This window comes from Rhinopithecus bieti, unplaced genomic scaffold (genome assembly GCF_001698545.2).
Source record: "Rhinopithecus bieti isolate Rb0 unplaced genomic scaffold, ASM169854v2 scaffold_11744, whole genome shotgun sequence".
Taxonomy (NCBI): domain Eukaryota; kingdom Metazoa; phylum Chordata; class Mammalia; order Primates; family Cercopithecidae; genus Rhinopithecus; species Rhinopithecus bieti.
In genome coordinates this window covers 2,669,246-2,695,056 of record NW_016807094.1, presented here as the reverse complement: position 1 = coordinate 2,695,056, position 25,811 = coordinate 2,669,246, and the positions used below count along the sequence as shown (strand labels likewise).

At 41.5% G+C, this 25,811-nt stretch overlaps 1 protein-coding gene across 1 annotated transcript in view; it reads right to left on the bottom strand.

Annotated features, from left to right (window-relative positions):
• Positions 1–9,443: 9,443 nt before the first annotated feature.
• The window catches only part of BACE2 (beta-secretase 2), a 116,303-nt gene continuing 99,935 nt past the window's right edge, over positions 9,444–25,811 (bottom strand). Inside the window, exon 9 of the mRNA XM_017880217.1 lies at positions 9,444–16,669. Coding sequence (XP_017735706.1) covers positions 16,416–16,669 — 254 coding nt within the window. The 3' untranslated portion in view covers positions 9,444–16,415. The remainder of the gene's footprint in view (positions 16,670–25,811) is intronic.

Genomic DNA, 25,811 nt, shown 5'->3' with positions numbered 1-25,811 from the left:
AGATTCTAACATCATTGGCCAGGAGGGGCCCTAGGAATTTATATTTTTTAAAAGAGCTCTAGGGACTCTAATGCACAGACAGAATTAGACCTGCTGAGTTAGTATGTAGAGTTCCTCAGCTTGAGACTATGGATATTTTGGGCTGGGTGATTCTTTGCTGTGGGGGGTCTGTCCTGTGCATGGTAGGAGGTTGAGCAGATCCCTGATCTCTGTCCACTAGATGGTCAGTGGCAATGACCCAGCTGTGACCACTGACAGTGTTTCCCTAGGAGGCAAAATTGGCCTGGTTGAGAACCACTGAGTTTAGTAATAAAGGATGAGAGGAGAGAGGCTACACTGACTCCTGAACCTCAAGGTATAGTCCCCAGATCAGCACTACTGGGGAGCTTGTTAGAACAGAAGAATGCCTCCCCACTTTGGAATCCTCATTTTATCAAGATCCCCTGTGATTTTGGTGCAAAAGCTTGAGAAGGACTGCCAGGTCACAGGCGTTTTTTTTCCTCCTGGAAATACTTATTTACAGGGTTAGTTTATTAAAAGAGCAATTGCCCATCTGAATCCTAAAAAATATGAGATCAGAGTCATAGAATGTCAAGGCAAAAAGGACCCTGGAAAGGTCATTCCAACCTCCCGACAGGAAGACTGAGATGGTGGTTTGGCTCACAGAAGCAGAGCTTGCTCAGGCCGAGTGAGTGGCAGGGCAGGCAGGTGAGAAGATGGAAGTCATGCCCAAGGTGTGCCTTGTTGGTAGAATGGGTGGAGGTAAGGAGGGCAGAATGAAAGGAAACCTTAATAATGCCCTAATCAGGGAGTAGCATGAGTGAGCTGGCTACTGTTACAGAGAAAATGCACTTTTCAAGTACCTCGCCCTTCTAGACACCTCCCAAATGGCATTCCTGCCAGACCCTTGCTTCCTGGTATATGAACAAGGGTTGCCTCTTGGTGGGGTATGAGTTAACACAGAAGCGTGAATGAGAAGGGGCCTTGGAAGCAAGTCCCAGCCTTCAGGGCACAGCCTGGCACCACACCCACTGCAGAGCTGGTGGGGCAGAGGGCAGGCCCGCCTATTGGCATGCCACTCTGGCTTCTGAAGGACCAGTTCCTGGAGTTTCCTCCAACATCCCCAAAATGTTTGTGCAGATGATGGCTGCTGGACTGTCACTACCAAGGTTAGGCCCCAAGATGGGAAAAGTCACAAAAGACCAGGCTGTGAGGGACACTGTGGAAAGGGACCATAATAATGGGTGGGGTGGGATGGCATGTTGGGCATGGGGGTATATCTCTAAATTAGCACCTCCTCCTCCCATCACTCTCCTCTTTCTCTGCCTTTTTTCTCTCCTCCATAGAACCTATGGCACCTGGCATTATTTTAGACATTCACTTGCTAACGTGTTTATTACCTAGAGTGTGACCCCCCTTCTCTGCTAGACCCAAGTTCCATGAGGACAGGGCTTTTGGTTCCCACCTGAATCCCCAGGGCCAAGGACAGAGTCTGGAGTACATTGGCACTCCACAAATATTTGGGGACTAACAGAATAAATGAGTGAGCAAATAGGTAAAGAACCAGGTTTGTTTGTTTGTTTATTTATTTATTTTTTTTTTGAGACAGAGTCTCGCTCTGTCGCCCAGGCTGGAGTGCAGTGGTACAATCTTGGTTCACTGCAAGCTCCGCCTCCCGGAGTAGCTGGGACTACAGGCACCCGCCACCATGCCCTGCTAATTTTTTTGTATTTTTAGTAGAGACGGGGTTTCATCATGTTAGCCAGGATGGTCTCGATTTCCTGACCTCGTCATCTGCCCGCCTCGGCCTCCCAAAGTGCTGGGATTACAGGCATGAGCCACCGCGCCCGGCCACGAACCAGGTTTATTTTAATGACGATGGGAGGAACCACCTCTTCCTTCTTCCTCTCCCTCTGACAACTTGAGTCACTGCATTTTTACAAAGCTGCCTGTGGTTTCCCTAGTAAAGAACCATTAAGAATAGCTCAATTTTCCTACACCTGGGAGCCAGTTCTATTGATTGGATTCATTCTTTTCTCTTTCAAAGACATTAAAACTGCTTGTATTAATACCTCTGATTTCTTCTAAGAGTTCAGCTTACCAAATGCTTTCATTTCTTCCTTCATCCATATATTCAGTGAAATAATATTTATTGAGTACCTGATATCTGCCAGGCAATGTGCTACATGCTGGGACAGGAAGGTAAACAGAACTATTATCTGAGCCATGCACACCTGGGCTATCTTGGTAAGGTAGGTGTTAGTATTCCCATCTTACAGGGAAGGAATTGTCAGAGTGGACCCCTCCCGTGCCTGGTAGACCGCTGCTCCACAGAAGCCTTAGGAAGAGTAAGCCTGGGACTCAGCACTGGAACTGGTTTCAAAAAATGAGAGAAACAAATACCTACTTATAACTGAAGGAAGGCTGCACATGTCAGGAATCAGGAGAGGAGTCACCTGAGGCCACCTGTGCACAGGGGGAGGGGACAAATGGAGACATGCTCTTCCTCCTCCTGGAGCTCTTTCCTGTTAAGTGCAGGTGGCAGGGTGGAAAGTGGGAGTGCGGGCGAGGGGCTGGGAGGCGCAGGTGGATTGATGGGGAGAATCACAGCAGCTCTACAAGAATGAAATCAGTGTGTCTTTGCTGAGTGCGTGGCATAGAAATGGATCTTCACACACATGCACGCATAAGCACACACACAAGCACATTTCACATTTTTACTCTCTGGGGACTGAAAATGTTTTAATGAGACTATAGAATGTACAGAGCAAAACATAAAAGCATTCATTCATTCATTGATTTGGAAAAGAGTCACTGAGTATCTTTCAGGAGCCAGGCACGGTGCAGGACCCTGGTGGAACAGTGTTTAATGGCAGGTTCAGAGATAGGCCAAACTAATCAATACCATTAGGGTGGGGATTTTTATCCCACCTCAGGAGGACCAGGAGGGCTTCCAGGGGCAGGTGAGGCCTGGATGGGGCCTGAAGGATGAGTGGAAGTAACCAGGGAGACAGGTTAGTGAAGGTAGGGCTAGGGAAGGAATTGTAACCTAGATATTAGTAGGGGTACCTGCGGACCAGCAGTATTGCCCCAGAACTTATCAGGAAGGCCCACCCCAGACCTACAGAATCAGAATATGCATTTTAAGAAAATCCCCATGTGACTCACATACACTTTCAACTCTGAGAAGCCCTGACCTAGATAATTCTGTGCAAGGAAAATCTACAGAGACTTGAAGGCAAGAGAGAGTTCAGGACTAATAGAGGAAAGTGCCCATGAGCAAGAACCAAGAGAGAAGTTATAGACCATTGTTCTAGCCCCTTCTCTCCCTGCTAAGCTCGTCAACAAGACTGGGATTTAAGTTTCCTGACTTTCACTCATTTCAGTATTTTATCGTCTTTTTCCGCCATTTACTGATGCCCTAAGTTTCAAGTGAATGAAAATGAAATCCATAAACAAGGCATTGATTTAGAGACTCATAGGAGAGAATGTGGCTCTTGTTTCAGCAGGTAGTTTAGTGCTCAGGGCCAAGGATGCAAATTTCTATTTGAATGTTTCCTCCTTACCTACACACAGGTCAGCTGACCAATGAAAGCAGTGATGACAATGTATAAAAGTTCACAGAAGGAAAACGGTAAATCCAACTTGAAACATCATATAAAATAGAAATAAATGGATATTTTCTTAACATAATAAGTTATATATCTCTCAGCCACTAAATCTCTCAGTTTTAAAAGCTGGGAACAAAATTTTAAAAATGCCCATTACTATTAACACTATGCTAGAGGTACCGGGCAATGTAATTAGATAGGAGAAAGAAAATAGAGGTTTAAAATCAGAAAGAATGAAGAAATACTATGGGTATTTGCATATGATACAATTGTATACCTGGACACTCCAAAATACCTGAAAAATCTCAAACAAAATAATTTACTAAGAAAGCACAATAAGAATTAATATATAGAAATAACCAGTTTTCATATTCACAAACAACAACCAGTTAGGAGATTTAGTGGAAGAAAAGAACTCATTTGCAATAACAACCAAAAAGATCAATACCTACAAATACATTTAACAAGAAATTGGCAAGACAGCAATCAAGGAAACTTTAAAATGCTCTTAAGAAAAAAAGAGAAAAACTTACAAATGGAAACACACTTCCCCTTCTTAGACAGGATAGTTCAACATCAGAAAGGTGTCAAGTATCCCTAAGTTAAATTACAAACGTATGTGATCCCAATAAAATTACAATAAATATTTGTTAGGGGAGTATATAACAGCTGATTTAAATGCTCATATGAAAAAATAAAAATATCCATGGAAATTTTGAAATAGAAGGGTAATGTGAATGAAGTAGCCATCATGGCTAGTATTAATTTTTAAACTATAAAACAGCATAGCGCTGGCAAGTGCTTGGACAGACAAGAGGAAGAGAAGTGTAAGTGGAAAAAGAAAGTCAAAAAAGAAGCCCAAACACACACAACGATTGTGTGATGAAGTTTCATGTCAAACCAATGGAAAGGATGAATTATTTAATGAATAATGTTGGAACAACAGGGTAAACCATCCAACAATTGGGTAAAATCGTACCTCACATCTTGCATGAGCATATATTCCAAACAGATTAAAGCATTAAAAAGTCAAATCATAAATATACTAAAAGAAAAGAGGAAGGGGTTTCTTTAGAAACTTGGAGTTGGGAAGTCCTTTCCAGTGGACTCCAATCCATTATCCTTATTAAAATACGTTTAGCAAATTTGAATGTGTATATGTATATACTTTTTTTCAAAGGCCAAAACAAAAAGCCAAACATGGGCAAAGTCAAAAGATACAACAAACTGGAAAAAATTTTGCAAATTATAATCTCTCTATTTTTAAAAAGTGGTACATCTATGTGACAAGCACATACCAAGTACTTCACAAAATTAGCTCAGCTAATGAGTATGCCAACACTGTGATGCAGTACTACTGCTCATCCCATGTCACAGCTGAGAAATTGAAGCAGAAAGAGGTTAAGTAATTTGCTGAGGTCACACAGCTATTATGTGCCTAATAGGTAAAGAGACCCCCCATTCATGACAACAGGACATCCCAAATCCTTGAAAATTAAGGTATCAAGGAATAGGCATGGAGCTACATAAACTCTACTGAGGACATGTAATGACTTAAACACGGAAGTACACCATTCTTTTGAATTAGAAGGCTCAGTGCTGTGAAGAAGTAAATTCTCTCTAAATTCATTTATAAATTTAGTGAAACTCCAAAACACATCTCAAAAGGAGAATTTAAAGAAAGTTGTTCAGTATTTCTAAAGGATATCTAGATGAACACATGTGTGATAATATCACTTAAGATGATTAACTGGGGGAGACTGCTCAACTACACATTAAAAGTCACATTAATAAACAATAGTTACAAAAACCGCAGGCACAGATGCAGAAACAGACACGCAGATGGGATCGGGAGAGTCTGGCAATGGGCCCTAATAAATGTAGGAATTTAGAAAATGCAAAAATTGGCAATTACTAAATCAATGGAATCAAGGCTATTGGCTGACCAGATAGCAAACAGAGCATGAATATATAATTTAGAAATATGCAAGCAACCATCAAGGCAAACAGAAGATTTGGTGGAGGAGGAGCTACCACCACACAGTAGGACTTTGAGGTGGGCAGAAGTGAGGCAAGAGACACTTCATGATAAGCCTCTTGAAACTATTTAATGTTTAATAATGATGTAACTGTATGCATTAGTTAGGGTTCTCCAGAGAAAGAGAAACAGAAACAGAACATATATAAGATGAAACAGAATATCTATCATCTCTCTCTCTCTCTCCTCTCTCTCTAGAGAAACTGACTAAAAAGAATTGGCTTGCATGATTACAGAGGCTAAGAAATCCCAAGATCTGTAGTTGGCAAGCCGGAGACCCAGGAGAACCAACGGTGTAAGTTACAGTCCAAAAGCTGGCAGGCTACAGACCCAAGAAGAGCTGAGGTTTCAGTTTGAATCTGAAGATAGGAGAAAACTCATGTCCCACGTCAAAGCAGTCAAGCAGGAGGAGTTCTCTCTTGTTAAATGATCAGGGTTTTTTTGTTCTATTTAGCCTTTCAAGTGATTGGATGAGGCCCACCTGCCTTAGGACAATCTTCTTTATTCATTCTACCAGTTTAAATGTTAATCTCATGCAAAAATACCCTCACAGACACACTGCTATGAGCTGAATTGTGTGCCCCCCAAAATCCTAGCCGTTACCCTTGATGTCACTGCATAAGAGATAGGGCATTTAGGAAGTAATTAAGGTTAAATGAGGTCATAAGGATGAGCTCCTAATCCAATAGGATTGGCAGCCTTATGAGAAAAGAAAGAGAGAGAGAGAGATCTCCATGTTCACACATCAAGGAAAGGCTATGTGGGGACACAGGAAGAAGGCAGCTGCCTGCAAGCCTGGAAGAGATCCCTCACCAGGAGCCTACTGAATCTTCATGTTGGACTTTCCAGTCTACAGAACATTAGAGAAAATAAAATTCTGTTATTTTAAGCCACCCAGCCTATAGCATTTGTTATGGTGGCCTGAGTTAATATACACATCTAGAATAATAATTGACCAAATATCCTGGCACCCTATGCCTAATTCAAGTTGACACATAAAATTTATTCATTGTAGCATATTACTTGAATACAAAATAAAATTAAATAAAATTAATTTAAAAATCCGTAAGCCATCTCCTTTATGTATGAGTCCCAATTTGAGGGTATTAGATTAGTGTGAATTTCATGTACTTACTACACTCTTAAATTCTATACTCTCACATCCTTATATGATATTTCCCTTTAAAAATCAATGAAATATTGGCATATTCAGCAAATTGCTTTTTTTTTTTTGCTCTATACCCTATCCCATTTTGTCCATATTTCTATCTCTTTAGGATAGATTTCTAAAGGAAGTATTGATGGAAAGATGACTTGGCTATTTTTTAGGGCTCTTTGAAATGACTGTTTGATTTACACTTTCCATCAACAAAGCAGGTTGGTGACCTCTTAGACAGCTATTAACTGTTAAAAGCTTTGTTCATTCTATTTGTAACTGCTTACATATTGTACATACATTAACAAGATTGAAGACTTCTCGGTTTCTCGGCCATTTGTATTCCCACTTTGGCCAACTGTTGGTTGATAGCCCTTGCATGTTTTTCTACTGGACTCTAACATTACTCTTCTATTCTTGGTGTTTGAAGGGTATCTGAGATTTGTTTTAATGAGGTGTGATAAGGAACACAGGCACAGAAATGACTGTCATAAAGGAGGAAGCTCTTTGTATTCATAGATCCCTAGAAACAGGAGGCACAGCTGCCACTGAGGGCCACGCAGGAAAGCAGCAGGGGTAGTCAGGAGGCTGAAGGATGGGGGAAGATGGTGCAGGAGGCTTTATTGTGGTTTCTGTAGGAAAGAAGGGAAAGGCAGGGTAAGCAGGCTTAGCTTTGGCTAGTTAGAATAATTTCAGTGGCTTTGGGCAGGGAGATTGTGCTTAGTTGTCTGGTACCAGCTCTGGGGTGATGAAGGCAGGTGGATAGGGCCTGAGTGTGAGAGCTCCAGAGAGGAGGTGGATGGGTGTGCGCTCTGGATTGGGGGGTTTGCACCGGAAAGGCAGGCTCCCAGGGGAGTCGTTGACTTTCTCTAAGAATTAGCAGACCCTGAGAGAGGCAGTCCCTTCAGGGTCAACAGGGCTCCAGCTATCACAGCATCAAATACAGAAAATAATACATTTGGCTTATTTCTGTACTATCTGTGTATGCTGAAGACAGTTTACTGCAATGGCGCCTAAGCCTTTGGCCTGTGGTATCTCATCCTGTGGGTTAAGATTTCCCCTCCCTGCACCTCCTGATTTCCCTGAGCCTGTCCTTGGTGCAGCCCCGTCTTCCGACCTTGGGTTTTAAAATATTTTTAGTACCATGTGCACCTCGTTGGGGGTTGTTCTGAGGATGAAATGGCAGGATGCATGGCCAGAATTTGCTGTTCGATAAATGTCAGCTTCTGCCCTTATATTTGTTACAAATATTTTCCCCAATAGTTTTTCCTTGTAGCATTTTGATTTTAGCATATGTAATTTTAAATCTTTAACTTTAAAAAGGCAGTGGCATCATGATTGAACTCGTGTCGGGTAACCAGACACACTGGTGTTTTGAATCTGGCTGTCATTTACAGAAGAACCTGGAGACTTCATAGCACCTCTGTGCCTCAGTTTCCTTCCCATGATGGCCAAAGCAGACACGTCCAGAGGAACTTGGAGATACAAGTCTAAAAACCCCGGGAGAGGTCAGGGCTGGAAATGTGTATTTGGGGGTTGCCTCTAAGATTGACTACACCTCTAGCTGGCCTAGTTTTCAGATTCTATAAAGAACAGAATGAAAAAGCTCTGGGATGTAGTCTGCTTATATACCCATACTTGAGAAAAAGCTGCTTTGTGAAAGCTACACGGAACTGGGAAAGAGGCACAAACGTTATACATACCACAACGCTTTACAACAGCACCACCTAGTGACAGACTCGTGAAAATCCCATCCGTTATGTCCCCTCCAGCTTAGGGATGGCGAAATAGGATAAATCATCTCCTTCTTACTAGAAAGCAGATAACCTATTCTGTTTCTCCAGTAACTATCACCTTACCTCCTAATGGTTGGAGACTCCTTTTTTTCCTCCTCATTTGGATATTGTCAGACGAAAAGTGTCTAGTCGTTGAAAGCAGTGTATATTTAAAGGATTGGCGTAGCAGCTAGATCATGGCTCACGGATGATCTTCATTTCATTCACTAAGTATTTCTGCTGTGCCCAGATTGGTGCACACCCGTCTCTAGAGACTGACCACTAAACTGGATTCTTCTGGCACAAGTGCTGCATTAGGCTCTGAGAGTGTGGTTCGGGATGGCAGAGGGACAAAAGAGTGTAGTGCAGAGAAAGCGCTGGGCTGTTGGAGGGGACCAGAGTCGGGTTCCTCTCCACTTTTTAGCTGTTTTCCTGGGCAGATGACTCGGAGATGGTTTCTCGTCTGTGAAATGGGAGAATGCCATCTCCCTGCAGGGTGATCATGGGAGTGACCGCACAGGCATTGCCAACCTGGTCACCCTCAGTCCCCAGGACCGAGCTGAACCATCTGTCCCATCCTTAAGACCGCTGAAATGTGCTTACTGGGTTTCTTCTCTACAGGTATTTTCTCTCCACCTGTAGGGTTTCTAGATTCTAAAGTACTTTACCTTCCCCACCTTCAGCATGTTTTGCATCTTAATGATTGAGCCTGAACACTCCCTTCCATTCCATCTTATCCTTGACATTTCCCAGGAACCCACAATGAAAAAGTGGAGGTAATGGACCACCAGACATGACACCTATGGTGATTTCAGAAGTGCGATCCAAGAGAAGTATTTACAAAAAATTCCAAAAGCAATAGGTTGGGAGTATTATTTATTCAAATAAACAAAAATGTTTTATTTCCCTTTCAATGGCATATATCTTAAATTGGGATATACAAGTACAAAAATAAGATTATTTTAGAAAACTCCAGTTTTGAAGGGCGTGACAATAGTTCAGACATTTGTCAGGAGCTATGAAGCCACTTTTAACACGGAATGAATATCCCATTACTCCAACTCTTGGTCTTCTTACATCTTTAAATCACATCAGCGTGCTGGCAATAGAGCAAAATTCCCAAAGGGAAATATAAAATAATTTTAAGCATTTTCAGAAATACAAGTTACACTTAAGAAACATGTATTAAAGGATGTTAATCTGAGATAAACACAAAACAAACATTTTGCAAAGCACTACTTTTTGCATCTGTTTGAGGATACACAGTTTGCAGCTCTTCTGCCAGAAGCAAAATACTAACTCTAGCACAGCAGAAAAGTCATCAACTTTAAGAAAAAATGAGTGGTCGCTTTCAGTGACTGAACATAACATGTTAAACTTTAAGAATTTTTGACAATGCAAATTAACAGCAATAGTAGAAAATACATCATTTTAGATTATAAAAATTCAGCTTTTATTAGCACATGACAAATCTCACTCATTCGCTGCCCTCTCATATGTGTTGAGTAACTGCTACACAGAATTTCAATCCTCACTGATATAAATGTGAGAGATTACATCTACAATTAGAAAAACGAGGGAAAAATCTCGTTTTATACCACTAGCAACAAAGAACACAAAATTGTACTAAATTTGTTAAGAAATGTTATTTTGTTATTTTGTGCAATTTTCATTATAGATTAATTAGCTTTTTTCACTTTTTTTCCTCCATCTTAAAAAGAGATACCTTTTAATGTTTTCTTAACATTTCATTCAGGAACACTAACCTTAGAAATGCGAGGCTTGTGTAAAATTTTACTTCAATAGGTACAATGTAGTAAGCGAAACCATACTTATATCAGGGAATTTGCAATGACCTCCATATATAGCACTCAACAGAAAAACATAAGTTCTGACCTTTGGAGACACTTCCCTCCTTATGATGTTCTTATCTGTCCATGCCTTGTGAATAAAATGCATTTTTATTCCAACCCAAATGAAGAAAATCCTATGTAAGAACATCAATGTCAAAGGCTAGGTTGCCAAGGACGCTCAAGTTTTCCAGTCTTTTATTGATACCACTAAAGTGACAGCTGTGCCCAGCTCACTGAAATCTATATTACAAACCTATCATTTATAATTATAAATCTATATTGGAAAATACTTTACTCAGATGGCTATGTGTGAGGCACACGTGTGTTCTATACAGTTTGGACTTTATCTGGTTGGTCTTACACAAATAATTATCCATCTGTAAAGGGAACTGCCCACTTCTTAGGGCTGCCCTGATTCCCAGAGAAGAGACAGATATTTTACCATCACATTCTTTCCCGAGATGCTGGCAGAGACACCAGGATGGCTGCTCTCATAATAGTGTCCAAGAAGTACCCGAGGCTCAACAGGGCACCCAAGCATCAGGGACCAGGTACCCACACGTTGCTCTTGCTGTGGCTGGATTCGAATTTATCAGGAAGTTTTGTGATGTCTCTTGGCCCAGCCACTACCTACTGTGTGCTTTTTAAGCACACAAGTGTGATATAAAAGTTACACAGTACAATTTAGTCTAGAAGCACTGGAAGACTGTGCGTAATAGCTGATGATAAGAAACCCAGAGAAAGCTCAGGGGCAGGGAAGAAAATACTGTATTTATTGGTGGGAGTTATATATCCTCAACACCTGTGATAGATTTCAGCCACTCATGCAACTTGAGGTTTTGCTGGCAGCACTTAAGCAGCGGGGCTTTGTTCTCACTTCCACATTCCACAGATGTGACTAAGAGCCTTCGCCCACCCCTAGGGTGGCACCAACAGCCCAGGGAGCCTGCTCACATCTGAAAGCCGTGGTTTCTGCTCTCCAGCCTCACCTGGGGAGCTTACTGAAATGCAGATTCCCTGGTCCCTCCTGCAGTGACCCTGAATGGGGCTGGGTGTGCTGCGGGACAACTTGGACCTTCCGGGGACGTGGAGCCCAGGGAGCAGGGCTCCCATGCTAACAGCAGTGAGACAGGAGGGAGCTCCTTTTCTGGAAGTCTCTGACAGAAGACATTCTGGAGAAAGAAGCTGTCGGATGTTCATAATGCACGGGCTGAGCTGGCTCAGCAGAGCTGGCGGAAACGGTGAGGGCCCAGTTGCTGTGCCTCTCAATGACACAATCGGGGTAACTGCTGCTAGGAGCCTTCCAGATGCTCAGACCTCAAAGGCCACTTTACCAGCCCCCTTTGGCCTCAGTCGCTTGACCCTCCCCTACAAACTTCCTGGTGCATGACCTTGAACCTGCCTGTGTCCTGCTTGGGCCTTGAGGCATCTCTAGTTTTATTAGGACAGATGTGTTTTATGTACGGCTGCCAAACAAGTTTCTCTTGGCCTAATTGTTCCTCTGACAAATAATCAATCCTGAGAAGTTCCTTTAGAAAATACCTAAAAAGCAGACTGTGCCAAAAACGTGGGGTGAAATGAGGTGCCCACGGCATCCTGGGAGGTTCTTGGCTGGTGCGGACCTCTGTGCCCCACTGCCCACTGAGGGGTGGGACCTCTCTTCTGGCTCCTTCTTGCCCTGCCCTCTTTTCAGATTCTGGAATTTCCCAGGTCCCAGCCATCCTGTACTCTCCAACTGTTGAATGAACTAGTCCTTGCTCCATGTGGGCAACACCCAGGTCACCCGGCCAGTCTCTCCCTCTGTCAAAGCTGTCACTGACACATGACTCCCGCTTGAATATTCCTGAAGTTTGGAATTGGTGGATCTGCAAAATAAATCACATCTCCAGTGAATTCAGCCACTTTAAGGGGAAAGGAAATCTGAGGATGGCTGGAATGAAACTGCATTTTCTTTTTTTTTTTTTTGAGACGGAGTCGCACTCTGTTGCCCAGGCTGAAGTGCAGTAGCACAATCTCGGCTCACTACAACCTCCGCCTCCCTGGTTCAAGCAATTCTCCTGCCTCAGTCTCCTGAGTAGCTGGGATTAGAGACACGTACCACCGCGGTTGGCTAATTTTTTGTATTTTTAGTAGACATGGGGTTTTACCATGTTGTCCAGGCTGGTCTCAAACTCCTGACCTCAGATGATCCACCTGCCTCGGCCTCCCAAAGTGCTGGGATTACAGGCGTGAGCTACTGTGCCCGGCCTAAACTGCATTTTCTAAAAGAATATTTTGGTATTCTTATTTGTCTGCTTATTTTGTTAGCATACTTTTAATTATATTCTTATTCTTTCTACCCCTCTCAAAATGTATTTTTCCAGCTTGCTGTTTAATTGGTAAACTGCTGTAAAGTTCAAATGTGAAATTCTTAAAACTCCCTAGAGATATACACAATAACTTCTATGGCGTGGAGTTTTCTTGGCATTCAGAAAATCTAATAGCTTTCTTGGCCAAAACCCCTAATTTTACACTTTATGGTGTTGGGTTGTTTTTCAAAACAACAACAACAACAACAACAAAACTTAGTGGCAAGTTTTCCTCCAAACAGTTTTCTAATCAAGTCTAATAAGTTTGTGCAAGAGAAAACACGTGGGGATTCCATTCAATTATTTGATTTCCACTAATCAGAATAAAGTCTGTGAAACTCAATTACTGTTGTTTGTGGAATAGACTGTTGGACAGCGATTTATTCCCAATGATATTGAGTGGCATTAGGCCAGAACTTAGAACTGAACCACACGTGGCAGCTCCACCAAGCAGGGACAGGGAAAGAGGAATTTAACAAGTTTGCACCCGGCATATTAAATAATTAAATCCCTCTTCACATCTTAAATAAAATGATGGAATCCCCAACTCACAATTGCTTTTCAAAATCTATTATCCAAAGCACTGTGGAGTCATTAATCCTGTCTTCCCGGGGACTACTTCCACAATTTTGAACAGTAACTGACCCCAAATTTATCTCCAACCTAAACCTCTGTGTTTCACCATGAATCGGGTAAGGTCCTTCCAAGTGTTCAGAAGTGGAACCTGTCATAGAAAAGCATTCCCCATGGTCACACACAGGGCGTCTGTTTCTTGAGTGCTAGGTACTTGGTTTTGGTTCAGGAGAAATACAAAGTAGTGTACAGTATATGCTGGGAGAGCTGACACCAATCACTTGTGGCTCTTTTAAATTCCCAAGAATAAAAATAGAATTGGTTCCCATCTCGTTTCTTGCTATTTTAAATAAATGGTTTCAGTTACTGAAGGCAGGATTTCATTTCAGACTTCCAAAGAAGTTATCAAGAAAATAAAGCAGCATCTTAAAATAATATTGTCTATATAGAAGTATCCATTTCCCATCAGACTTGACAAGGTTTCTGATAACAACCTAATGCTAAGTTGCACCTTTTCAGGCAAGGACCGTCTTCCAGAATTTTCCACAGTGTATTACAAGGTAAAAATGACACCCTCAAAGGGTTGCTAATTCCTTTCCTGTTCCAAGCAAACCTCCTTGAAGGCTTGCCAAGCTAAGCATCAATTTGCATAACCGGAGGAGGTGGGTGTCACTAACAGGGTTTTGACTGGAAGTCCGATTCTCAGCAGCAAGGCATGCCAGAAAAATGTCCCACATTCAATTGTCTATCTCATTCTTGTTGCTAAAGTTATGCTTTTGTAATTTCAGTATTTTCATCAAAATGTCACATCCAATGACACGCAATATGAAAAGATAAAAAAATTTGACCTGAAATACAGAGCATGACGGCAAACTTCATTCACCTCCTCTACCTGGAAACCTGACTTGTTGCTTTCCTGTATTCTGAGAACTATGCCTGTTCATCTGCTGCAGTAGGAAGCTCCCCGCCTCTGAAACCTAACACAATACAACAAAACAGAAGATGTCTGTATGAAGAAATAAGCAGGAAAACTAATCAGGGCATACCTGCGATTCCCTCATTTCAAGGGTTTGAATTTTTCACAGCAAGGGGAAGGCACAATCTCGGGGTGTTGGCTTCACTCCTGTGCAAAGTGGCCCACAAAACAGCAACCACAGAAAAAGCCAATGGGATGAGAATTGGACTTCCAGACATCTCTCCCTGTGAAATGCATTCTGAGATTATGAGTTCTCAACAAGCTGAGAGCAGACGTGACAACGGGCCCTGATACAAGAGTCCCCTCCTCCCGTTCCATGCCGTCATATTCCTTCCAAGCTGCAACTCAAATCTTCTCTAGTGAGAACAGCACAGAAGGTTCTTCTGGCTGCTGGAGAGTCTTCCAGGACACCATGACAAGCCGACGTGGTCTCCACGTCTCTTTGGCAGAGTCATATATTTCTCAGTATGGTGGTGACCTGGTGACCCAGGGAGCAGAGCAGATGGCTGAAACATCCACACGTAGCCTACTGTGAATACAACCGACACTTCTGCAGGAGGGGATACTTAGCACTTTTGGTGGAACTCTGTAATACAGCCAACCCACCCCAAAAGAAATGCAAAGGGAACACTGAACTTGGCACACAATCAGGAGAGAGGGGATACTGTCTTTTAACTCTTCTCCTAATGACATCAGGTCATATAAGGCTAGGTCGAGGAAACAGCTTCCACTTTTCTTTGGCAAAGGCCTCAATAAGTGACGGAAAGTAGGGACTGTCCCCAAATAAGGTACCACTATACACCTGTTACCAAAGATTCAACACCCCCAAAGGAGGAAGCACAGAGGTCAACTGCTAAACGATTTAAGCTGATAGGATGGGTATGCTTGAGCCTACCCAGTTCTGCAAAGGGAAACACACAGCTTCGAAGCACGGGGATAAGTAGACGTTCCCTCGTGTCTTCTGCACATCTTGCATCTTCCTTCCCCGACAGCTGGTCAGAAATATGGGCATCAGGCCATTTCCCTGTTTCCCAACAGGGTAATAGCCAACCTACTTCCAGAGAAGATTTGGAAAAAGAGACAACTAAGCTAGTGAAATAGAAGCTTTTTCTCATCAAAACATGATTTATTAATTTTAAGCAAGAGTAAGCATATGTGATAGTGGCCAGCTTGGTGACAGAACTCTTCCGGGTGGATGCACAGTTCAGCACCTGTTGGGTCTTGGCTGTTGGGATGATAATTCTTTTGGGTGAGGGAAACAGCCGTGGTCAAGGCTGCCTGCATCCCCACCCAGGCACAGGACCCTGGGCAAAGTCTCAAAAGAGGTAGTGTTTTTACTTTCGCACCAACAATACAACACAGGTATTGGGTACAAAAGAGGAGATTTCCTTCCCCTCTACCTCGACAGGCAAAAGGCCTTCCATCTTCAGAAGAGGCTGGTGAGGACCATCGGTTGATGACCTCCTAGTGAATTCTGGCTCCCATTCAGAGCACAGAGAAACCCATAAGAGGGGCCTGTGGCTCTGTTTCCAGATCTGAAGGGTACAGCATGGTTATATCCCCAGGCCCCAGGCTGCTTCTCCTGCCATCATACTGCAAACCTTCTTGTACCACTCTGACCCAGGTTGAGGTCTGGCACAAAATACCCTCAAAGGTGATTAATACAAAAAGCTTCCTGTAAGCTAAGACGGGTTATCAACTATATGCACTTATTTTTCCAGAGATTGAAGAGAGAAGAGAACTAGCCAAGGCTTGGTTTTGTTTTGTGTTGGTGGCACATGTAGACAGTTTGGCATAACCAACCCCATAGAGCCTGCAGCCCAGTCCACTCTGTTTTGGTTTAGAATGAAGTTTTTTTTTTGTTGTTGTTGTTTTAAAATTATTTTTCTTGGATGTAGGGAAGATTTGAAAGCTTGAAAATCAAGAATCAAAAGACAGTGAATCTGAAAGGCATCTGGGAGCAGAACAGAGATTGAAGACGGGCAGGCACGGGAGGAAGTGCCGCTGTCGACCCAGACTGCTGCCCTTGAAATGTGATTTTCTGAATCGCTGAGTTCATGGTTGCTTGAGGTCAGGCCTGGCTCTTCATTTCCAGCGATGTCTGACCAGAGAGGACTCATCATTGACGACCTCAGGGTCACGGGGGCGACGCTGACACCGGAACGGCAGCAGCAGCAGGACGATTAAGACAAGGAGGATGGCTCCACAGACGCTCATGAGCGCATAGGACACGATCCACAAAATGGGTTCGCTCAAAGACTGAGCGGGCACACAGTTGCTGGCTATGTCCTCTGTTGAGAAAGGCCCGGAAATTTCAGACACTGCAGCACCTGCAATTTCTGGGGAGACAGAAAGGGAAAATCCACAGCTGTGAAACGAGCAGTCCACCACTCACACTGGACACAGACAGAACCCCCTGTTTGATTAAACCACAGTCAAAGTTGCACTGAAGTCCCAGTGGCTTAGACAGCTCAGGAAGCACTGAGGGGGTCACGGCTCAGCGCGCCTTCAGGGATCCAGTCCTTGCACACTGGAACGACGGCATGTTTCCAGGTGTGTGGGTACTGAGCCTAGGTGTAGAGGGGAATTGCAGCAGGGCACATATGGGAGCACCCTGTGCTTCATGGAAGGCCGGTGAGGCTGCAGTGCTATGCAGGTGAGAGTGCAGGTCAGCACCTGGTCGTGGCAGCAGCTTGGGTTGTGCTTCCTCAGTGGAGATGAAAAGAGAGGAGAAAGAGTAGGAGAGTCCACCGCAGAAAGCTCAGTTGGACCTGCCTGTGTCATGGGGAATTTTCCCTGGTGGAGTCAACTTGAGTTCACTCTCTACCATGGATTCTACAACAGATAGGGACTTCATATCAGCCTGACTCATTGCCTTAGTGGGCTGTGAGACTCCCCCGGGTCAGGCTGGCTCGAGAAACCCTCCCTGCCCCACTCGTATCCTGGGTCTTATTGACAGCCAGGAGCAGCAGGAGAATGCAACACCTAATTCATGACATCAGTGGTGACAAAGAGAAACAGTTAAAATTCACCCAGTGACTTCTGCTAGAGACTCTTGAATAACTTCAAACCAAGAAGAAAGTTGAGATGATTTCTTTTTTATTTTTTTTTTAATTATTTTATTTATTTTTTTGAGACGGAGTCTCTCTCTGTCGCCCGGGCTGGAGTGCAGTGGCCGGATCTCAGCTCACTGCAAGCTCCGTCTCCCGGGTTTACGCCATTCTCCTGCCTCAGCCTCCCGAGTAGCTGGGACTACAGGCGCCCACCACCTCACCCGGCTAGTTTTTTGTATTTTTTAGTAGAGACGGGGTTTCACTGTGTTAGCCAGGATGGTCTCGATCTCCTGACCTTGTGATCCGCCCGTCTCGGCCTCCCAAAGTGCTGGGATTGCAGGCTTGAGCCACCGCGCCCGGCCGAGATGATTTCTTAAAGTCGGTTTGTGGATTATCAGTAGACTTCCTTTCCCTACACTAGGCTTCTCTGCCCCTTTCAGGAATATGGGATCTTAAGCTTTACTTGCAATATGGAAAAGAAATAGGCCTCTTTACCCATTTTACCTACATTTAATCACAGAAATGAATATTTTGGCACCAGAAAATAACACTGCTAAGCATTTAATTTTTCTATAACTAAAGCCTCAAGATCTTCAGAGCTGCCAAATAATACCCTTTTGATTGAGGAAAGAAAAGTCAAAATAACAATGGGATAATGACCTGAAAAGAATGGTTTTAAAATCAGAGAAAAAACAGGCTTGATTACTTTGCAAAGTGGCAGCATTTTCTTGCTCATGTGGATTCTGTCATAATATGGCTTTTCTAAGTGCACTGAAAAAGGCAACGAACAAGAGCCTGCCAACACCTGACAACAGAGGGATGCACCCTGCAGTCAATCTACACTCCCATTTCCTGGTTTGTAGATAATGGTCTTCTTGCTGTCTTTCCATAGTGGAAGAGACAAGGGAGCTCTCTTGGACTGTCTTTCACAAGGGGCAGTAATTCCATTTACAAAGCAAAGCTCTGCCTTCATGACCTAATCACCTTCCAAAGGCCCCAACGCCAAATATCATCACCTTGGAGATTAGGTTTCAACATAAGAATTTTGGCAGGACATATACATTTATTCTATAGCACTAATTATGCAAAGAAGCAGGAAAACACAGTTCATAATAGGGAGCAAAATCAATCAATTGGAACTTAGTAAGAAATGGCATAGATGATAGAATGAACAGGCAGGATATCAAGATATTTGTTATAACTGTATTCTACTCAGGATGCCAGAGAAAATGTTAAACATGTTAAATAGAGACACAGAAGATATTAAAGATCTAAATCAAGTTTTTAGAGATACAAATTGTAATATGTGAGATGAAAAATATACTGGATTGTTGTAAGAGCAGATTATAAACTGCAGAAAAACAGACTAATGAATTTAAAAAAAAAAACATAGAACCATATTCTATAACAATAGAAACCATCCAAAATGTAGCACAGAGGAAAAAAAACCGAAAAAAAAAGAGAGAGCACATCAGTAAACTGTGGACAACATCAAGCTGCTAACTCATGTAATCAGAGTCCTCAGAAGGAAGAAGGGATTGTAAGGCAAAAAAATTTGAAAAAACAAACCAAAAATTTTTGAAATTTGATGAAACTATAAACGCACAGATCCAAGAAGCCCAAAGGACCCCAAACACAAGACACGTGACATAGATTTTAATACTGAACTGCTGAAAACCAGTGATAAAGAGAAAATTTCTTAAGAGCAAGGAGAGAGAAAAAAGAAATATTATGTACAAACGAATAAAAATCAGGATTATCGATGATTTCCTGTTGGAAGCAATGCAAACTAGAAGACAATAGAGTAACATCTTTAAAATACTGGCGGTAGGAAAAGCCCTGTCAACCTAGAACTCCATACCCAGCAAAACTATCTGAAAAATGAAGAAGAAGTAAAGATGTTTTCAGTCATATACAAGCTGAGAGAACTCATCACAGATTTTCACGGAAGAAAGTTCTTCAAGCAGAAGAAAAAGGACTTCAGAAGGAAACTTGAATCTACACAAAAGAATGATGAACACCAGAAACGGGAACTATATAGTAGTTACAACATCTTTACTTTTAATTTCAAATATTTAAAAAGATAATTAACCAATTAAAGCAAAAATTATAACAATGTGCTGGGTGGCTTATCATATAGGCATAGGTAAAATGTATGACAATAGCACAAAGGACCGAAGGCCAGAAATGGAAGTCGATTGTTGTAAGGCTCTTAGGCTATATGAAGTGGTAGACTGTGGTCAGTTAAAAAATTTACACTACATATCCTAAAGCAACCACTAAAATTTCACAATATAGAGTTATAGCTAATAAACTAGCCAGGGAGATATAAAGAAATAGAAAATAATCCAAAAGAAGGCAGCAAAAAAGGAAAAAAGGGAAAAAATGGAACAAATGAGACAAAAAGAAAAATAGTTTTCTTTCTTCTGTTACTGGTTAAACACAGACGTATCAATCATACATTAAATATAAATAGTCTAAATCAGCATTTGGCAAACTTTCTCCGTAAAGGGACAGACAGTAAATATGTTAAGCTTTTAGGTTAGCTTCTTTTGATTTTTTTCAGCCCTTTAAAATTTAAAACTAGTCTTACCTCACAGGTCATACAGAAACAAGCTACATGCCGGATTCAGCCTATAGACAGTTGTTTGTTGATCTCTGGCCTAAACATCACAACTAAAAAACAGAGACTGCTAAATTAGATAAAAAGCAAGATTCAAGTATATTCTCCATACAGGAAACTCGCTTTTAATGTAAAGATCCAAAATGTTAAAACTAAACAGATGGAAAAAAACTATCATATTATTGCTTATCAAAAGAAATCCAGAGTGGCTATATTATTAGAATAGATACAGATAAAAAAATTACTAGAGATAAATATAGTAGTTTCATAATGATAAACTGTTCCCTTCATAAATAGGACATACAAATCCTAATGTTTTTGTACCTAATAACAGTGTTTCAAAATACATGAAACAAGATTGATGAAAATGAAAAGAGAAATAGACAAATCCACAAATACAGAGATTCCACAATCCCTTTCTCAATAATACAGCAAGTAGACAGAAAATAAGTAATGATATAGAATACCTAAACAACACTATCAACTAACTTGATCTAACTCCTACAAAATAATCCACCCATAATAGTAGAAGAATATACATTGTTTTCAAGAGCACAAGAAATATTTATTGTGATAGACTATATTCTGGACGATGAAACAAGTTTCAATAAATTTCAAAAGATTCAATTCATAAAAACTCTATTTCCTGCCCGCACTGAGGTTAAATTAGAAGTCAATAACAGAAGCTTCTGGAAAAATCCCTAATTATTTGGGAACTAAATAACACATTTGTGGCCCTGTGTAGCGGTGGCTCATGCCTGTAATCCCAGCACTTTAGGCGACTGTGGTAGGAGGATCACTTGAGGCCAGGAGATGGGGGCTGCAGTGAACTGTGCTCACACTTCTGTACTCCAGTCTGGTGACAGAGCGAGACCCCATCTCTATAATATTAATATATATATATATATATATATTTAATAACATTTCTAAAAGTACAAAACTTCTAGAAAGAAACACAGGAGGAAATCTTTGTGTCCTGGGGTTAGGTGAAAAATTTCTTAGCTATAATACCCAAAAGCACAATTTGTCAAAGGAAAAAAAATGGATTTTATCAAAATCAAGTAAGAACTTCTCTTTAATAGAAAATATTAACAAACTAAAAAGACTTGGCAAAATATTTGCAAGCCAAATTTCTGATAAAGGACTTGTATTTTTTTTTTTGAGATGGAGTCTTGCTCTGTCGCCCAGGCTGGAGTAGTGGTTCGATCTCGGCTCACTGCAAGCTCTGCCTCCTGGGTTCACGCCATTCTCCTGCCTCAGCCTCCCGAGTAGCTGGGACTACAGGCGCCGCCACCTCGCCCGGCTAATTTTTTGTATTTTTAGTAGAGATCGGGTTTCACCGTGGTCTCGATCTCCTGAACTTGTGATCCGCCTGCCTCAGCCTCCCAAAGTGCTGAGATTACAGGCATGAACCACCGCATCTGGCCCAGACTTGTATTCTTAATATATAACTAACTCTGAGGACTCAATGAGAAAACAAACAACCCTATACAAAAATGGGCAAGAACATTTGAAAAGACACTTCATTTACAAAGATGCATGAATGGCAAAAAAGCACATGAAAAGATGTTCAGGATCATTAGTCATTAGGGAAATGCAAATGAAAACCACAACGAGACCACTAAGTATTAATACCTATTAAAATGAAAATACTGGCCATACCAAATGTTGGTGAGGATGTTTAACAACAGGAACTTTCATACGCTGCTGGCAGAAATGTGACATAATACAGCCAACTTTGAAAATGAGTTTGGCAGCTTTTTAAGAAGTGAAACATACGTGTTATATAACTCAACCATTCCATTCCTAGGTGTTTATCCAGGAGAAATAAGCAATATATATGTCCAAGGACTTGCATGCTACTGTTGATAGCAGATTTATGATTGCCAAAAAACCCAAAACTTGGCAACAATCCAAAAGTTTATCAACAGGTGTATGGGGATAAAGAAATTGTAATGCCTAATTGACCTGCAATAAAAATGAACTATTGAACATGAAACATTCTAGATGAACCTAAAAATAATTTTATTGTGTGAAAGCAGTCAGACAAAATGGAATACATACTGTATGATTTCGTTTATATAAAATTCTAACAAATGCAAACTAGTCTACAGTGACAGAAGGCAGGTCAGTGGTTTCCTGGGAATGGCATGGGGTCCATAGGACCTGGGAGGCAGGGAAAACAGCTCAATGCATATGATCACTACCTTGTTTGTGGTGATGGTTTCAAAGGTAAGCACATATGTCACACTTACCAAACTGTATCCTTTCAACATGAACTGTTTATTTTACACCAATTATATCCCAACAAAGCTGTTTTAAAAAGTCAAAAGAATAAGATAATCAAAGCATGTCAAAGAATAACACATCTGATATAATCTCATTGAGATTAGAAAAAAAAGAAACCAAGGCCGGGCACAGTGGCTCATGCCTGTAATCCCAGCACTTTCGGAGGCCGAGGCAGGTAGATCACCTGAGGTCAGGAGTTCAAGACCAGCCTATGGAGAAACCCCATCTCTACTAAAAATACAAAATTAGCTAGGCATGGTGACACATGCCTGTAATCCCAGCTACTCAGGAGGCTGAGGCAGGAGAATCGCTTGAACCCAGGAGGCAGAGATTGCGGTAAACTGAGATCACGCCATTGCAATTCAGCCTGAGCAACAAGAGCAAAGCTCCATCTCAAAAAAAAGGAGAAGAGATGAGGAGAAAAACCAACCAACCTCAGTCACGCTGACTACATGGACATTATTTTAGTACTGTTCTTCCAGTCAAATGCCTGAGTTCATACCCATTTTTTCATATGTGCTGTGTGTGGTGTGTGTAATAAAAAATGCAAAAAACGCCCAATAAAATTAATTTTCTTCAATGTACATGTATTATTCTTTATTTTTTTGAGATAGGGCCTGGCTGTGTTGCCCAGGCTGGAATGCAGTGGCTATTTATAGGCACGATAGTAGCACACTGCAGCCTCAAACTCCTGAGCTCAAGCCATCCTCCCACCACCTCAGCCTCCCAAGTAGACATGTATCACTTTTATAATTAGAAGTCATGGATTTTGTTTTTAAGTTTTTGAAACACAGCACCCGTTTAAGATGGTCAGACATAAAGCATTATCTGGGAACAACTGTATTCGCATATTTGCTAGCTAGCTGCTTAGAATTAAAGGAAAGCTGAATTAAAATTCCTTCTGGGGGCTTTTTCCAGGAATGCCATTCACTGCATGGTCTCTACATTGATGACTTACACTACTAATTCTATGGTTTTAAAGCAGATTCTAAAGTTTTATACTGGATTGATTTATGAGAGGCCATTGTATGCACTGGGTGAGAGCGTGACCCTAGGGTCAGGCTTCTGGGGTTCCAATCCTAGCTCCCACGTACAAGCTGTGTGATCTAAGTTACTTATTTGCCCCCGTTTTGTCATCTATAAAATGAAGGTAATAACAGCCCCTACAAGTCAGTCTTGTAAGAACAATCCGGTTAATAGATGTTAAGCACTTAGTACAGTCCTGGGCTAAGATCAGTGCTACATAAATGTCCACTGTTACTAAATTGTTATTTTTAATTTTTTCATCAATGTCTTGGGTTACAATTTTAATTGTGTATTTTCTTTCAAAAGTCAGGATCTGGTTGATAATGAGTGCCTGTGGAAGATCTATAATTTTACCAAGGATAAAAATTATAATGGTCAGGTCTTTTTCCCTATAGCATACAAAATAATGAGAACTGTCCCACCACACTGATTCTCTGGTACTGAGATGCTTTCTGAGTGGCATGGTTTACTTAGAAGAACATTCTGGAGTTTCAGGACAGAGGTTCTGGACTCAGAGCCAGATTTTTTTTTTTTTCTGCAACCACGTGAAAGCTATATCTGGGGCCCTCAGTGTTCTCTTCTGTAAAATGAGGAAACACAGCTGCCTGATCTATACCTTTGAGGACCCCTGGCTTTGGTATCTGTTGATTGTAGTCTAAGTAGATGGCAGAAGAGTGTCTCTGAAACTCTGCTCTTAACAGCTAGCTTTCCTATTTTTAAACATGAGCATGTACCAGATGATCCACTTTCAACCTGCAGCAAGAAAAATTCACAGTGAAATGGCTGCCATAATCCATCATGTGCCTGAAGTTGTACAAGCTGAGATCTATACAGCTCTTGGGTGCTAAATGTCTCAATCTATAAAAAGAGATGGGTGGTATTTCATAAGCTTTGGATACATTAAAATAACAGAGAGTTGTCAATTTTAACACTCTATTATTTTCGTAGCCATAGGACACTTGGCCCAGCAACACAGAGGCGGTTGAAAGTGCTCCAGTCCCTAGTATCTGTGTCAGATATGAGACGATGGCCAGAGCCATAACACACCCTGACCTCCAGCCAATCTGACTGCAGTAATGATTCTCAGCAGGGGTGGGAGTGGGCTGAGGAGAGGCAGGGGCAGCATAAGAGAAGCATCTGGGGAACTTTTTCCAAAATACCCATCACCTTCCCACCCACCACCAACCTGCTGTGCCCTGGCTGGAAAAGGCCTGAGGATGTCGACCAGATGTATTTTGAAAAAGCTCCCCAAGAGATTCTAATCAAGCAGCTCCCACTCACTGCTCCCCCAATCCCAACCCTTAGGCTAAGTGTCATCTGACAAACACAAATGACCATGAAAACTAAGATTTAAAAAAAAGAAAAACACTGCGAGAAAAGGGCAGCCCCCAAAGATTTGGGGTCCTCAAACAGTGGCTGGTGTGAAGGTAGAACCTCTTCTGGTTGCAATACAGAGAAATGAGGATAAAATATAACTTTTTAACTCTATAGCTAAGCCCAGAAGTAAGAGACATTCCTCAACCAGAAGTGGGCCCTAGGGCTGGGGTTCCCATGAATAGGAGGGGCGAGAGACTTGACCCTGGGCACCAAAAGATGCCTGTGCAAGCGTTGCCCATTGGTAAAGGAGCTGGGAAATTCTACCAACAAGGAAGCCTGGCTCAGCTCATGGGCTAAGAGGTTGGGGGAGAAGGGCAAGAAACTCTCCCATGAGAAATGGAGCCCCTAAATCTCCACCTCAAACATGGCTGGCATCTAAATTCTCAAACCTGGTATACAAATCCTAAGGTTCTCATGGTTTGAGGAAACTCAACAGAAACAAATGCAAAATTGCTTTATAGCAACACTTTACAGCCCAAGGCACACTGAACTCTCTTGGAAGAAAAAGTGTGCTCCCTCTAAATAGAAGCTTACAACAAAAAATTGCAAAGCAAATGAGAAAAAAGCCCCTATGAGAGAGTAGCCAGCAGACACAAAAACAAGATAAACTCCCCATCAGTGATGGAAAAATAGAACAGTGTGCAAAAGATTATACCATAGCTGTGTTTAAAGTGACTAAAAACTCATTAAAATACAATTTTTTTTTTTCTAAACAGGATGGCTCAAAAGTTCATAAAAGAAAAAATTAAGAAAGAAGAGTTGGAAAGTTCTGAAAAAGAATAATTAAATTACTGGTATGCAGTAATTTTAGGATTTAAAGTAAAAAAAAAAAAAGAGATAAATTATTTGATAAATGTTATAACAATGGAGTAGTCATCCTGGAGGAAAGAAGTTTAATCCACACATTCTATGCCAAGTTAAATCAAACATGAAAGTACCTGAATAAGTCACAGAGCACTTTTAGTGAGGAAAACCATTTAAAAGGTAACAGTAGTCCCAAACCCTTAAAGCAAAATAGCAAATTATTTAAATATACAAAGTAAACATTTTTTACGCTAAAACATGTCATAAGCAAATTTTTTTTTTTTTTTTTTTTTTTTTTTTTTTTTTTTT